We start from the raw sequence: 16,115 nt of genomic DNA, 5'->3' as shown, positions 1-16,115 counted from the left end.
TTAGTCCTGGTTTTAGTTCTGGTTTAGAGGTGCACAGGAGGAAGAGCGGTCTCTCTCTTCTTTAAATACAAAGTGATGTCTGAATTTCAAAGAGACAAAAGCATTTTTGCCCGTGCTCTGCTGGCTCTGCTCTACTGGCTCCTCGACCTCGTCTATTGTGTGACCGACGCCACCGATGTTAACATGCCGTTTACATCGCTCTTATTGCGCGCGTTCTGTTTGGGTTTCCAGCAATGAATGGAATTACCGAAATAATAATTTTAAAAAATGTAAAAACAGGAAAATACCACTGTGTAATCCGTTTATTTCAGCAAAGTTAATGTAATCCAATTACCACTCACTGAAACAGTATCTGTAACTGAATACAGTTACTCATCATTTGTACTCTGATTACGTAACTCCGGGACATGTAATCTGTTACTCCCCAACACTGTCTATGTGCGTCCGGATTTGAGGTAAACATGTTTAAATCAGTGGAGCCCTGCAGGAGTGACGTGTTTAGAAGAGTGCCACACACAGGCTGGTGCTGATATGAACACTGTCCCATTCATTTGACATGGACTGAAAAATAAAAACATGAATTTGGACATTTGTAGACGGCCAGACAAACGGTTTGTATTTTTTGTTTTATTTGGTAGTAACTGTCATTATCTAACTTCCTCTCCAGTTTCCAGTTCAAAATGTAACTGTCAAACTGTTGTGGCCTGTTATATTTTTGGTGCATTATTGTCCAGAATGATGTTCATTTTGTGGTTGTTAGAGCAGAGTGACCAGACGTCCCTGTTTACCCAGGACACAGTTTTGGGTCACTGCACATCAGATCAACCGTGTCCACTCTTCAAACTACACTCTATCCTCTCCACAAAGCCACCGCTCAGGGTTAATGGCACCATGCAAAACTTTTCAAGAGAAGACTACGTGGTTTAGGATGTTTCACAGTATGGCATTAAACTTAGAGAAAAAGCAAGACAGATGCTACCAGACATCTTGTCCAGATCTGTGGAGAGGTTATCTTGTTTTTGAGTTTCAAGAAGAGGGGGCACTTTCACAGTAGCCAAAAATTGGACTCAAGAGTAATGTTACTTTATATTAATTATAAAGTAGAAGTAGAAGTACAAAGTAGTGGTCCAAGAAATTTGTCAAGTAAAGCCCTGTTCACATGAGATTAGTATGACCTGTGGACCTTTGGTGATCTGTGATAATTGAGGAGAATGCCTGAGATCTTGATCCCATGCAAATTACCTATTATATTTCACTAAACGCATATGTCTGGTGATCATACTAGTCCCGTGCATATCTGCATCTCAGTGTTTGTTATGGTAATTGCACGTCTTTTCTATCTCTTTCTTTTCTTTCTGCTTCTCTCTTTTAATCTCAATCAATGTCAGTAAAATAGAGTCATTTACAGACTTTGCCTTCGAGTCCTCTGTCACATATCCCAGCAGATTTATCCAAAACCAGTGATTTGTCCTAGTTTTACACAAGAAATGTCCCAGGTGTCCCTATTTTTCACCAATTTGATCCCTGGCAGCAGTTAAAGTGAGACAGAAAACAGACAAGCTGCTTAAAAATGACCAAAACACAAAGAAAATGTGACTATACTGACACATGTTAACATCAGCGCAGTTTGACAGTAGTACTTCATGTTACATACTGCAGGGACTGTAGTACTTCATGTTACATACTGCAGGGACAGCAGTACTTCATGTTACATACTGCAGAGACAGCAGTACTTCATGTTACATACTGCAGGGACAGTAGTACTTCATGTTGTAACATGAAGCAGTATGTATACTGCAGGGACAGTAGTACTTCATGTTACATACTGCAGGGACAGCAGTACTTCATGTTACATACTGCAGGGACTGTAGTACTTCATGTTACATACTGCAGGGACAGCAGTACTTCATTTTACATACTGCAGGGACAGCAGTACTTCATGTGACATACTGCAGGGACTGTATGACATGGTGTCCGTAAACACTTCACGCTTTAACACAGCAGACCCGTGACGATAAAGAAGTCATTATATTGTGATTGTCCACGCTGCAGCACAGCCATACAACCTGCATACACTACTGTAGTGTGCGTGTGCGTGTGTGTACGTGTGTGTGTGTGCGTGTGGGTGAGCATGTGGGTGAGCGCGTGTGTGTGTGTGTGTGTGTGTGCGTGAGCAGGGGCCAGCTGATTAAAAAGGCAGCAGAGAATCATGACTCCAGCTCCATAAGAAATGAATGGCAGTGAATGAGCCTGTTAGCAGCTCTGAGAGACACTTACAGCGGTGGAGGAGCTTATATCATCACAAACGTGCCAATGCACTTAAGAAGTTTAGTGTGTGCAGTGTCAATAAAAACAGACCCGCAATAACATCACCGAGTGTTATTAAGACAATCCGAAGCTTAGCCTATTCATAATGTCAAAGTGGCATTAAAAAAGACTGATTATTGCATCTGCTTAAAGCTTTCTTCTCCAAGTCCATTCCTGGGTAGCAGCCCACTTACTCAGTTACTAATCTAATGAAGTAGCTTTTAATGAAATTCTCTGCACAGTTTTCACCTTTTATCCCAATGTAACTTTCATACCAAAAGATTGTGTAAAATAAAACGCATTTTTGGTAATTTTTATTGTGGTGAAAATTACATTCATACGCACGCACAAACGCACACACAAACACGCACACACACACACACACACGCACACACACACACACGCACACACTCAAACACTATAGGGTTAAAGCCTGTATAATCTCATACACAGTTCTCCTGTCCCCTTCTCGTCCCAGATCATTTCACTGTCAAAGTGAAACTCTGGGTCACTGCACATCAGATCAACCGTGTCCACTCTTCAAACTACACTCTATCCTCTCCACAAAGCCACCGCTCAGGGTTAATGGCACCATGCAAAACTTTTCAAGAGAAGACTACGTGGTTTAGGATGTTTCACAGTATGGCATTAAACTTAGAGAAAAAGCAAGACAGATGCTACCAGACATCTTGTCCAGATCTGTGGAGAGGTTATCTTGTTTTTGAGTTTCAAGAAGAGGGGGCACTTTCACAGTAGCCAAAAATTGGACTCAAGAGTAATGTTACTTTATATTAATTATAAAGTAGAAGTAGAAGTACAAAGTAGTGGTCCAAGAAATTTGTCAAGTAAAGCCCTGTTCACATGAGATTAGTATGACCTGTGGACCTTTGGTGATCTGTGATAATTGAGGAGAATGCCTGAGATCTTGATCCCATGCAAATTACCTATTATATTTCACTAAACGCATATGTCTGGTGATCATACTAGTCCCGTGCATATCTGCATCTCAGTGTTTGTTATGGTAATTGCACGTCTTTTCTATCTCTTTCTTTTCTTTCTGCTTCTCTCTTTTAATCTCAATCAATGTCAGTAAAATAGAGTCATTTACAGACTTTGCCTGTCAGTGCTCAGTGCCATAACACCACAAAGACGTCTCATTTGTGTCACCCATTTACCGGAAAGTTCCCCATTAGGAGCATCATTACATGTGCACCCACTCATATGGTATACCTGCTGCGCTGCCCGTTTGGTCTCGCTTATGTTGGAAAAACCACATACGTGAGCACAAAAGAGCAATAAGACGCCAAGACCCTGACTCTCTGGTCACCGTTCACTTTAACCAACTGAAACATGATGTGTCGTCTTTGTGTTTCTGTGGGATCGAACAGGTGCTTGCCTCAAAGCCTACTGGATTTATACTCTACAAACTCTTAGTCCTAAAGGCTTAAATGATAAATTGTTGTGTGAGGTGATTAAGGAAATGGGTTCCTTGGTTAAAGGAGGATAATTGATATTACAGATTGGAAGCTGCACTCACTTGGCCTTTGTGAGTTTGGCTTTGACTAGAATTATAATTTTGGGGCACCACTCAACAAATGTTAAGAAATATAACCCATACAATATAATCAGTTACCTACGTTAATTAATTAATTAGTTAATAATTCATTAAACTATTGATCTGAACATTCGTAAATTCTTGTACATCTCAGTGAGAATCTGAGAATGACATCACTGTGGTTTATGAATATTTATTGACCAAGTTAAACAGAAGCATGTAAATATGAAATATGCAAATGAGTGTGGGTCCAATAATCAAATCGTGTCTTTTATCTGTTTCAATTATAGTCAGTTCATCAACTGGTTTATCAATATATGAAGCTTTGTAGACCTCGTAGCTCTTTTGTAAAGCTCTTTATTCCTTCTGAAAAAGTCTTTTGTAAGTCATTTTTGACAGGAAATGTCTCTTATCTATGCTAGGGCTTAAAGTTGAGTGGGGGTCTGCTTTGTTGGGAGCATCAGCATCTGGTCTGAGAACAGTGACCCTTTTATCAGTTTGAAGGGGGAAGGGTTGTATGCATCCAAAGTTAAACTCCAGACAGAGACATTGTCCAAACTTTGGTGCAAGTTTCCTAAATGTCCCCAAAAAAGTGTTGTAATCAGGAGGACATATATACACCCTCCCTCTGAGCCATGAGGAAGGCTCATGTCAAACTCTTCAATGTGCTGCTTTTGTCTGTATAATGAAACGTAATTGTTGACATTTTAATGTTGCTGGGAGTCCCTGCTTAGACTGCTGCCCCTGCGACCCGGCCCTGGATAAGAGGAAGAAAATGGATGGATGCTGCCAATTATCTTTATATTTTTCTAACTATAATCCATGTGTTTTAATTCATGAGAGACTGGTGCATAGCTAATCATATATAATACTGGGGCCTAATTGTGAATGTGTTATTTTCACTGTTGTGACTGGATCATTACTCTTCAGGGGACAGTCCCTTAGCTTATATAAGTGAAGCGGAGGGAACTGTCCTCATATGTGACGAAGGTCAGAGAGACCGAAGCGTCAATACCAACAAAAGAAAAACCAGGAGTGAAACAGTGTGCAGAAGTTTTTCTTGAAAACAGTTAAGTGCCTCTCCTCCAACACACCTGTCGCCCAGTCAGGTGTGCAGAGTTTACAGGGATTAGAGTCTGGACTGTGAATGTGCTGCAAGTTACACTGAGGTGAGGCTGTAATATTTGCAAATACCAGACATCCCAGGTTGTGTTTATCTCGTGCAAATAGGGCTTAAGAGTAAAAAAATAAATAAAAATTAGGAAAAGTACTACTCAAGGGAGGTAACATCTGATTCATAATGGAGTACTACCAACGTCTGGCTAAAATAACACCTGTAATGAAATAAATGCTATAGATATGTTAAATGTCACACTGTGGAATATTCCAGGTACAGTGCTAATAATAATATCTCCATGAAGACAAAGACAGGTTACACGGTCCACCTTTAGAAGTCATATCTGTCGCTCATTTTCACTTAGTACAAAACGTGACACTTAAATTCAGAGCAGTCACGACAGACCGACAGAAACATTTACAGAGATACAAAGACATGAAGCGTCGCTGATACGGAAGAACAAGAAGAATGAAGAAGAAAAATGTCTGACCTTTCCGGAGGTGGATGCTCCCTGCTCCACGGAGAAACTGTAAACAAGCAGAGAAGAAGGGATCGTCATTACAACACTGCAGAACTTTGAGTAAATCGTGCATCCTTCGAGTACAGATATACTGGTATTGTACATGCAGCTCCTGAAGCATTCAACTGCATAAGGTAAGAAACAGTCAGGCAAATATCACATGTGTGTTTGTGTTCTCACTCGTTTTAGATCAGAGACTAAAGGCTGCCACATACTACAGGATTTAAACTAGTTTAAACAGTTTTTACAAAAGCGCGCATCATAGACACAAGGAGAATCTTATGAGATTTTAATCTCTGATCACAAAGACTGCAGTGGGATCTGTCTGCAGACCAAAAGATATAAAGTTGTGAGTGCTGTGATCGTGTCAGCTGTTTCCTGTCTACAGTAAAACCAGTGGCTCTGAGACTCTTAAGTGTTCAGAAGATCAGAGCTCTGCACTTCTAGTTTAGATACAAGTCAAAACTGTGTGATTATTATTTGTGTTGAAGAATGTTAGAAGAATGTTAAAACCTGCCTGTTTCAGCAACTATTTGGGTACCCGCGAGTACCTGACCCGGTGCAGCGCTCTCCCAGAGACAACAGGTGGAAATGAGCTCTAGTGCTACAACCTGGCACAATGCACTTCTCCTGTTCAGGTTAATGTAGACTGTGCACTGTCCGTGTCTCATTAAATAAATAAACTGAACTAAACTGCTGTCAATAATCTGCTAGCTGGTTTTATATTTTTCAGAGCAGCCTCCCTCCACTCGCCCACAGGGACCAGAATATATTTAAGTGCACTTGTAAACACAGTAATGTCCCCACAGTGACACTAACCCTGTCACACTCTTTCACACCTCATGACCGTGTGAGGACCTCAGCTTCACATATTTATGGATCTAAAGTATTGAAGTTTGTTTGAAAACTGGGATGGAGGAGGTGTTGGATTATGTCACTGTTAGCAACCAAATATAAGGATTACATTTATGTAATAATAATTCTGTCTATCTATCTATCTATCTATCTATTTATCTATCTATCTAAATATTTATATTTTATATTATATTTGAGTCCTCCTTGTAGGAAATAAAAAATAAAATAAAAAATACATACACAATACCTACATACACATTCACAAAGACAGTTACGCCACCATCTGCCAGTGGATTGTGGACGCCTGGGCTAAGAATCAGTGTAAAGTGTTGTCCATTTGTTTGTCTTAATACATCTTATAATCTGGTGCACCTTACGTATGAAAACAGATGAGAGAATTCAACATTACTGATATTATGCCTTATGTGTGCGCCTTAAAGTCTAAAAAATACGGTACTCTGAAGAGCTGATAAGGCACCTTCAACCTGTTTTCATTCTCTAACACAGGCTTACGTCAGGTCAGCTCCTCCAGGTGCTCTTCACCGTCATGGCATCTGTCCAAAAGATCTAAGCTTCTGCTGCCAGCATCTGAGGAGCCTCTTCAGAGCTGGCTCAGGCCCAGGAGGAGCACAGGAGCCTGCTTTTGTCCCCACAGAAACACTGCTCCAGCTAATATCCAGATGATTTGAGAGCGAGACGCGGCACAGACAGTCACACACTTCTTCTGACGCTCAACGTTTCCTCCTTGACGATGATGTCGAGATTCTGCCAAACTTGCGTCACCACCAATTTTCCCACTTCTCACCCCACTGCCTGTTCAAAGTGCTCTGCTCTGTGGAACCTATCTGCTTGTCTCCATGGAGATGTGTTTGTATTTTCAAGGAATGTCCCACAGTGTGACATTTCAAACGCTCATATTACACTGTTGTTGTCGGATTTATGTTCTAATGTTGTTTCTTCATCACAAACAGACCTGGAGTTGTGTTTTCTTTCAGTCACACATGTTTAACACACAAACCCTTCTCTCCTCTCTCAAACAGAAAACACTCTGTTCCACCTTGTGATGTCATGTGCTGATACAGGAAGTGCTCTACTGTTTTTTTTAAACTCCATACACCTTCATAGAATCATTTTGGAATTTCAACCAAGGTAATGCCAATCTCTTCTGAACTAAACGTAAACGAAGCTGCTAATTTGAAAACTACCACTTCATGACATCACAAGTTGGAACAGACATTTTAAGTTTTGGAGATATAAAGACTAAGGCTACATTTATATGATGAGGGTCTGAACAGAAGATGCAAAAGTGGTGTCGCATCTTCACTTTTTATTCTGTGTTTAGATGAGTGGGTAACACTTTATAATAACTACACCTTATTTAGCCTTAATAAAGCATGAACAAAGACTTAATAATGATTCAGGCTTAGTAACTACTTAATTACTACCTGAATTAGCACTGAACTTGCACTTAATTCGCCTGTGCTGTAAATAGTAACTCAATACTTCTTAATTACTCATGAACTAACCATTTGCATGTTTACAAATGCATATTTAAGTACACATTTGAGCATTTATTAATGATTAGTAAGTTATGAGAGAATAATTTACTAATAATACAATGAAATGATCATTCAGGCAGCTGTTATCTGTTAGTTAAGTCTTTCTGAGAGTTTTTCTAAAGTGAAGACTAATTATGCTTTATTAAGTATTTGTTAAGGTTGGTCAAATTCCAGAGAAACAATAATGCATTACTAGTAAATCATTCTCTCATGGCTTACTAATCATTAATAAATGCTCAAATTTGTACTTAAATATACATTTACAAATGCACACACAAATGGTTAGTTCATGAGTAAGTAAGAAATACTTATGAGTAACTACAGCACAGAAAAATTAAGTGCAAGTTAAGTGCTAATTCAGGTAGTAATTAAGTAGTTACTAAGCCTGAATCATTATTAATTAAGTCTTTGTTCATGCTTTATTAAGGCTAAATAAGGTATAGTTATTATAAAGTGTTACCGATGAGTGTTTTCAGGAGGAAATCTGTGTGCATACGGTGATGCAAAAGTGTGTGGAATTCCATTGGGTATACATGCCATACCTTCTCCCAGGTCTCGTCCATGTCTGTCTGTCTCGCCTGAGACCAACTGGTGCATCCAGAATGTGACAGAGGTGATTACAGATCCGTCTCTGTTCACTAAATAGTATCTGTGCAGATTCTGTACATTTGTTGGGAGCCTCCTGTAAGTTTATTAGAGCTGCCAGAGAAGCTTGAACACATGGAAACGATCCCACGTTTGTTTGTGTATACTGTATGTATGTGACATAAACATGTACACGACCTGAGCACATCTGACCAGAGTTTTGCGTTTTGGGCAGTGTAGATGGAAACTCTACAGCCAAGCGTATTCAATTTTTCCACTTTGGAGGGTGGTTTCAGAGTTACCATCTAAACGCACTTTTAATAAAATATTTTATCATATTTACCCGCAAGCATTCTCGTGTAAACTAGCCCTAATAATAAAGAGTTACTCAAACATGTGTAAATGAAACAAAACACAACTCCAGGTCTGTTTTTGAGGAGAGAACAACATTATAACATGACTTAAAGGTGACTTTTTTGTCATGAGTCCGTCATCTGCTCGTTGTCATTGCTCTGCCTGGAATGTTCCACAGTGTAATATTTAACAGCTCTACTTAATATATATATTTTTTTCAATTACAAATGGTTTTACAGCTCAAAAATACCTAGAAAAACACACTGAGCAGGGTCGCCGCTCCACACCAGTATCTTGGTCTAGTTTGGTCTTCATGAAGACAGAACGATTTAATACCATACTGTGAAAGCTTCCAGACAAAGTAATAAAATCTCCATAGAGAAAATCATCTAACGAACCCTCCAACAGAAAAGTTACACAATGCAACTTTAAAGCTCAGTAAATTTTGAATAGTATAAAACCTTTAAAAAACAACATATCAAAGGGTCACGTGCAATAGAGGTGTGCAAAAATACTGAAATATCTATATATCGTATCGCTTAATGTGATGATACAGTATCGATATCGGAGAATGCTGTATCGATTTATTGCCAAGAGTATTTTTTGGTATAATTTGTTAAATTATTTTGCTACAGCTACAGTTTTGTTGTTTGTTCAGAGGAATGAAACTTGTTTTTGCAACACATTTGACGTTTTCATTGTTTTGATTAAAATGTTTGTTTCATATGAACTTTACATAAGAAGTGGTTTAACTAAGACTTTTAGTATCACAGCCATGATTTAGACTTAATTTTTATTAAACTTATTGAATCTATTTGAAATATATCATAACAAATTGAAAGTGCACTGTATCAAGGTATGTATCGCATCCTGGCCTATGCATCAAGGTATGTATCATGGCCAATGTTTCGAGGTATTTATCATATCGTGACCTATGTATCAAGGCATGTATCATATCGTGACCTATGTATGGAGGTATGTATCATATCGTGGCCTATGTATGGAGGTATGTATCATATCGTGGCCTATGTATCGAGATATGAATCGTATCGTGGCCTATGTATCAAGGTATGTATCGTATCACGAGCCGTGAATCGTGTGTAGAATCGTGAGTGAGACCCCGTGACTCCTCACCTGGCCAGGCTGCTGGTGGCCGAGCTCTCACCGATCTGCGAGCTGGCGATCCACTTGGTTTCCCCAACGACGGTGCGGGCGTGCGGGACCCGGCCCACGTCCTTCACCGTCATCATGAGGTGGCGCGAGGACTTGAGCACGCGCACCGCCTCGTCGTGGGGTATGCTCACGAAGCTCCGCCCATTCACCTCCAGGATCTGATCGCCCACCTGCGCACGGGGAGAGAGAGAGCAGAGGGGGGCCAGGGCTGAGTCCGGGTCCGGCTGAGGGGGAGGGGCACATGCAGTGACACATACAGACCACAGGGGGGCAGAACGAGGAGTTTTGGAGGGAGGTACAGATTTTGTGTGTTTATAGAGGAAGTATTACACTTCTACAGAGTATGAACTGTAACACATGACAGATTTAGACCACCGTGTTTCCTTTTATTGTTTTGAAAATACAGGTCCATGTACCATTTGTTCTTTTGAATTTTAATTAAGAACAAAAAACAATAAAATCAGAAAAGAGTTTATTTCATTTTTGTTTTTTGTATTTATGTTTTTTGTTTTTTTCTGTGTCTAAAAATAAACAGACTTCAATCTCTATTTCCAATATTTAATTTATAAGTAAGTAAAATTAAGTAATACGTTTATGTCAAATAACACCAAGCAAAAACAGTCTTGGTGCCTATTTTAATTCGCACCAGCCAAAAAATGCGTAATGATATTTTATAAAATCCCACATCATACAAGTGCCTCTGCATCTCTCCAGCTCTCACTGTGGCAGCTCGGGTCAGAGTCCTGCACCAGGTCGGGTCAGAGTCCTGCACCAGGTCGGGTCAGAGTCCTGCACCAGGTCGGGTACCTGCGGACTTAAGAGAGAGAGCACCTAGCATGAGCACGCGGAGCAGGTGTCCGCAAAGCGCGATCGGGCAATTTTCGATTAAATTGATTGCGTTTATTTTAATCAACAAACAGAATGTAGGTTTCTGTGCGTAGCATAGGGTAACCAAACGTCTGTGTCCGGGGTCTGTACATGTAGCGAGACACAAACAGTCGGTCAGTCTGCAACGTACCAAAGTATTTAACGATAACTTTCTGTTGCGTTTGGGACAAGTGGGAGGCCATGAGCAGTGTACAAAGCAGCACATATGTGTCGGTGTCCAGTGGGAAAAAGTTTTGCCAGGTGAGAGTCGCGCAATATCGATGACGAGTCCCCACCTCCCTCCCCCCGTAGGGTGTTCTGGTTTTGACAAACGCAAATATGGTCACACTAACCTGTATTCCACTGAGTCATGTCTTTTAATCTGACAGAAGTTGAACCGCATCAGCGCACAAGAGCTGTTTTTTTTTTCTTCTCTTAGTTTATGCAAATTAGCTATGTGGTTTTAAGTTTTGTTTCTGTGAGAGTTGTGCAAAACTGAATTAAAAACATTCTAATCTCAAACGGATTGACTCTAGAGTGGTTACGGTTTATATGTCATAAAGTTGAATTTATTTATGCAGATTAGTAGTGCAGATAGTAATAATAATGATGATCATTTTAATATAAAAATGTTAATGATTAATCGATAATCGATCGTTAATTCTCCCAACGATCGATTAAGAAAATTTCATCAAATGCCCATCCTTAATAGGCACTGAGACTTTTTTGATTGGTGTTATTTGACATAAACTTTACATTAAATACTGGAAATAGAGATCGAAATCTTGCTTCATGCTTCACTTTAATTTCTAATGCTCTGAGTCCCCCCTTGCTCTCCCCCTTCAGAGCCTTATCACAACATAATCAGGGTGCATCCCGCTAAAGAAACTACCACACATCACATCAAGTCTGTCAAGAGTGTGTTGTGTATTTGCTTTTGTATATTTATGGAGAATTATCGTGAACATGAGTTGACATCTAAAACCTGTTCAGATATGTTTTTGATGAGAAAAGTGATGAAAAGAAACAACTGAGCATGATACAACAAGCTACATTTACTGATGTATTTTTCCTAGTACTTAGTAATACTATGGCAAGTATCAAAATCTCCAACTCATATACCAATGAGTTTTTTGAGCACGACTATCTTTACTCCAAATCCCTCTGTACTTTTGATTAAAATCTTGTTAAGCGTGTAACTGTTGGTGTATGCAGGTGCTGCTTTAAGAGGTGATCCTTAAGCCCCTGTGGGTAAATTCATTTGGAGAAAACAGTCTTTGAAGTGAAAACATTACATTAAGTATTAAAACATTTTTCAGTGCAGAGCAGAGGAAGTACTGCATTTTGAGATCCAATACAACTTCAAATGCAGTGAATTTGCTAATGGATTGTGCAGAATTTTTTTCAACAGAAACAAATGAATCAATTGCTTTTTGTTTGTTGTTTTTTTCTAGCTGTTTTTGTATATTTCTATTTGCTCAAACTAGTGTGAACATGTCAAAAATAACCCTGGTCTTTTCAGCAGATCTCAAACTATTTAAAATACTTTTCAGTCCTGTTCAAAAATGTAGTGAAGTATGAAGACAATATCAAGTAATAAAGTATCGTGCATATATTAAATACTGAAATCATATATTTGTTTGATGCTTAACCACTGAAATCTGACATATATGTTTAAAAATACTGCCATGAAGGTTGTGTATTTTTAAGGAAAGTCTTTACAGAGCAGCTGGGGTCATCCTGGCTGGCAAGAAGCCTAAATAGATTCATCCCTTTATGGTAAAAGAGATGCTTCAGGGAGGATCCAAGGTGTATACCTGATCAACATATCCTTTGCATATTCATGTTGTTGTTTTATATTTCTGTGTTGACGGAAACTCAGGCGTTCAGACCGCCTGGTGTAAGTCCTGTGTAGCTGTAGGCCATCAGGGACAGTGATTTGACCCAGAACTCTGTATTACAATTGTATTGAATAAGGAATACATTTTTGTGATTTTAATCGATAGATTCCAGTCTTTATTTCTCTGATAGAACACACCTAACAAGTAGAACGTGCAGACACCTACTCTGAAATGTAGTGAAGTCAAAGTAAAAAGTATCGACTTTAAAATCTACTTACAGTGCACATACTGTATACTGAAATGTATAGTTGAGTACAGTATAGTACTTAAGTACTTCTGGCTTCCTGTGGCTCAGCGAATAGATGTTAAAGTGTATCTGCTTGTACAAGTCTGTCCATGGCAGAGCACCAAAGTCCATCTGTGACATGTTAGAGCCACATGAACCATCTCACACTCTGAGGAGCTCAGGGACCGACCTCCTGCTGGTGCTCAGAGTCACGAATAAACATGAGGAGTCAGAATTTCAGATTCATGCAACTCAAACCTGGAACAGTCTGAACATGTAAGACAGACTCTACTTTGACACTGTTTAAATCCAGACTCAGAACAGTTCCGTTCAGCTGCACATGACTGTACATGAAAGGTTTTCATTCAACTGATTCTTCTTCTTGTGTTTTAGTTTTAGATTTTCCTCGAGTGAAGCAGAAAACAGGGAGCCACTGTCTGTGTGAATGTTCATGTATGTTAGCTTGTATGTCACTCTTCCCTCTAATTTTTAGTTTTATAATGATTATTTATGTTTTGATTTGTTTATATTGTGATTTTCATGTTTTTTCTTATCCTGCAAAGCATTTTGAATGACTTTGTGTACAAACTGTGCTATACAAATAAACTTGCCTTTCCTACTTCACTACTTTTACTTTGTTATGTTTCACCATTGGTGCAGAAAGAACATTTCTTTCCACATGAAAGCTTAACCTGTTACCATCCACCTAATTTTGCGTGTGCACAATAGCACTACATACCCAAGTGCCATAGCTTATTAAAAGAAAACCTTAGAACCCACATGCTTGTGTGAGGCACCATTTTAAAGCTTAGGCCTTCTAGTTTCTGTAGATATGCATATGAAGACTGTGAGTGCTGCCTAACCTACAGTACAGTCAATTAAAAAATTTATTTTTTTGCTTCGAAAAAACAATTGAAAAAAATAAAGGCCTTAGCTTGGGCATACTTCATGCTAGGCATTTGTGACTCACTACACTCATTGTTCAAGTTGTTGGCAACAACTGTGTAGAATTTCAGATCTCTAGGACAAAGGATTTTGATGCTGTGAGCCTTTGTGTATACAAAATGACAATTCGGCACAAGATTACCAAATTTGTGCCAAAATAATAATAATAATAATAATAATAATAATAATAATAATAATAATAATAATTGTTATTATTATAATACTAATTCTTCTGAGCTTTAGGCATGTCTTCTCAAGAAAAAAACCTAAAAGTAGCCAAAATTGTCCTTCAAGTGGCTCCATGGCCCCTCCCGCACTGCTCTTCGTGTCCCTCTCTGTTACGCTTATAAACACAGCGTCCGTTTCAAAGACTACTGCATGTCCCACCCACCGTTTGAAAGCTCTGGTGATAGGCTAAAACAATATGTCAATCACTTTCTGGAAGATCCAATGACTGAAGAGATTTCCCGTAAACAAACTGATGACGCATGCGTAAAGCCAGGAAGTGCTTGGGTGCGTTAGCTTCTTCAGCGGCTTGTCCCAGCTAAACCACGGCACCGACAACAGCGGGGAGGGTCTCATTTTGAAGCTAAGAGTGTGAGGAAAACAAGCGTACCCAAGAGCGCCAAGAGAAACGGAACTCAGAGAGGGAGAAGGCTCGGAAAGGCAACATATATTTTCATTCACGCTTTCATCCATTCATATGGACGAGGATTTTCTGGATTATTTACCCACATGGAATTATTTTATGGAAAAAACAACTTGATATTATTTTTCTGTGAATTATTACGGACTTATTGAGTACAACTTTTCATGGATTGAACGTTTTGGATCGACAGAACTGCTCAAAGGTAAGAAATGCGTATTTTATTCTTTGATTATGACGTGAATTTTTAAGTTATCGCGTTTTGGGCTCGTTGTACAGCATAAAATAAATGATATGGTTGTTTTATTGAGAAATTAAGCTTTCAAACGATGTATGGCATGCCAGTAGTGAAAACAATAATGAAGGTGAATATACAGAGTGAACATTTTTTATTGGAAAATCGCCCGCCGGCGGGCGGGTGGATGGTAAGTGGTTTTAAATTCTGTGGGAAAAAAACTGACCAAAAACAAACACAAAATTGAAAGTTATGCCTGTAGTGTCTAGCCTGATTCATCAGCCGGTTTCACTTTATAGAAACCGTCTGACCTACTTTTTAAAATTAAATCAATCGCTCCTATTTGGTCGTGACGTATGTAATGCGCCGCTAACGAGACTAAGTCTACGTTCAGACTGCAGGGCTTTATGATCAATTCCGATTTTTTTGTGAAATCCGATGTTTTTGCGAGGTTGTTCACATTTCCAATTAAATGCAACTTGTATGTGATCTCCAGTGTGAACAGTAAACAGCCCGAAAGTGTCCCACATGTGCACTGGAGACACAATGACGTAAACCTCAGCAAGCGTGCTCTGTGTTTACAGAAGTTGTCCAAACATAGACGCAGCATTGAGCACCTGGAGATTTTAAAGTTCCTCTCGTACTGGAGCCAGAACATGAACAACTTACTTGTTTTAAGGAGGAGATTGAGAAGGAGAAGGATGAGGTTTTTGGCCGTGGTGTTTTGTGGGGCAGCGGCAGCAACGTCCGTTGAAAGGAACGTGTGGATGTGGAGACGTAGCAAAGAGTGGTGAATGGTGATGTGCTTCACTTCAGTGACATGGAGTTCATTAACAATTTTTGCCGACTTCAGAGCAGAATAGTGACGTTTGTGGCTTGTTGATAATGTGTAGGTCGGATGAATGTGCTTTGGCCGTTCAGACTGAAGTCACATGTCAAAAGATCAGATATGTATCGGTTTCAGGAGCACATGTCCAAGTGGCCTGGGTCACATTTGAAAAAATCAGATCTGTGTTGTTCAGACTGTCATTAAAAGATCAGATACAGGAACATAGGGGCCAAAAAATCTGATTTGGGTCACTTCAGACTGCAGTGTGAACGTAGCCAACATGGTATATTAAGCTTTCCCTAAATCCGGTAGGAAGAAGGGCAATAACGTCTTTCCCCTTGATAAAATTCACCAAACATTCTCTTTGTTCCGGCTTTAAATCCTCGATCTCGAGAATCGTTGACAACACTGAATGTCTGGCGCTTCACTGATTGGCTGGTG

The 16,115-nt window shown here is 39.5% G+C and overlaps 1 protein-coding gene across 1 annotated transcript in view; it reads right to left on the bottom strand.

The window, feature by feature from the left end:
• whrna (whirlin a) overlaps positions 1-16,115 on the bottom strand; it is a 565,911-nt gene that overhangs the window by 125,496 nt on the left and 424,300 nt on the right. The window contains exons 6-7 of the mRNA XM_055153851.1: positions 9,987-10,195; positions 5,470-5,506 (exon numbers count right to left, since the gene is read on the bottom strand). Coding sequence (XP_055009826.1) covers positions 5,470-5,506; positions 9,987-10,195 — 246 coding nt within the window. The remainder of the gene's footprint in view (positions 1-5,469; positions 5,507-9,986; positions 10,196-16,115) is intronic.

The sequence above is a fragment of the Boleophthalmus pectinirostris genome, unplaced genomic scaffold (assembly GCF_026225935.1).
Source record: "Boleophthalmus pectinirostris isolate CB_2022bp ecotype Guang Dong unplaced genomic scaffold, ASM2622593v1 HiC_scaffold_18, whole genome shotgun sequence".
NCBI classification, from domain to species: Eukaryota; Metazoa; Chordata; class Actinopteri; order Gobiiformes; family Gobiidae; genus Boleophthalmus; species Boleophthalmus pectinirostris.
Note: the sequence above shows the minus strand (reverse complement) of the source record. Positions and strands in the feature narration are given on the sequence as shown.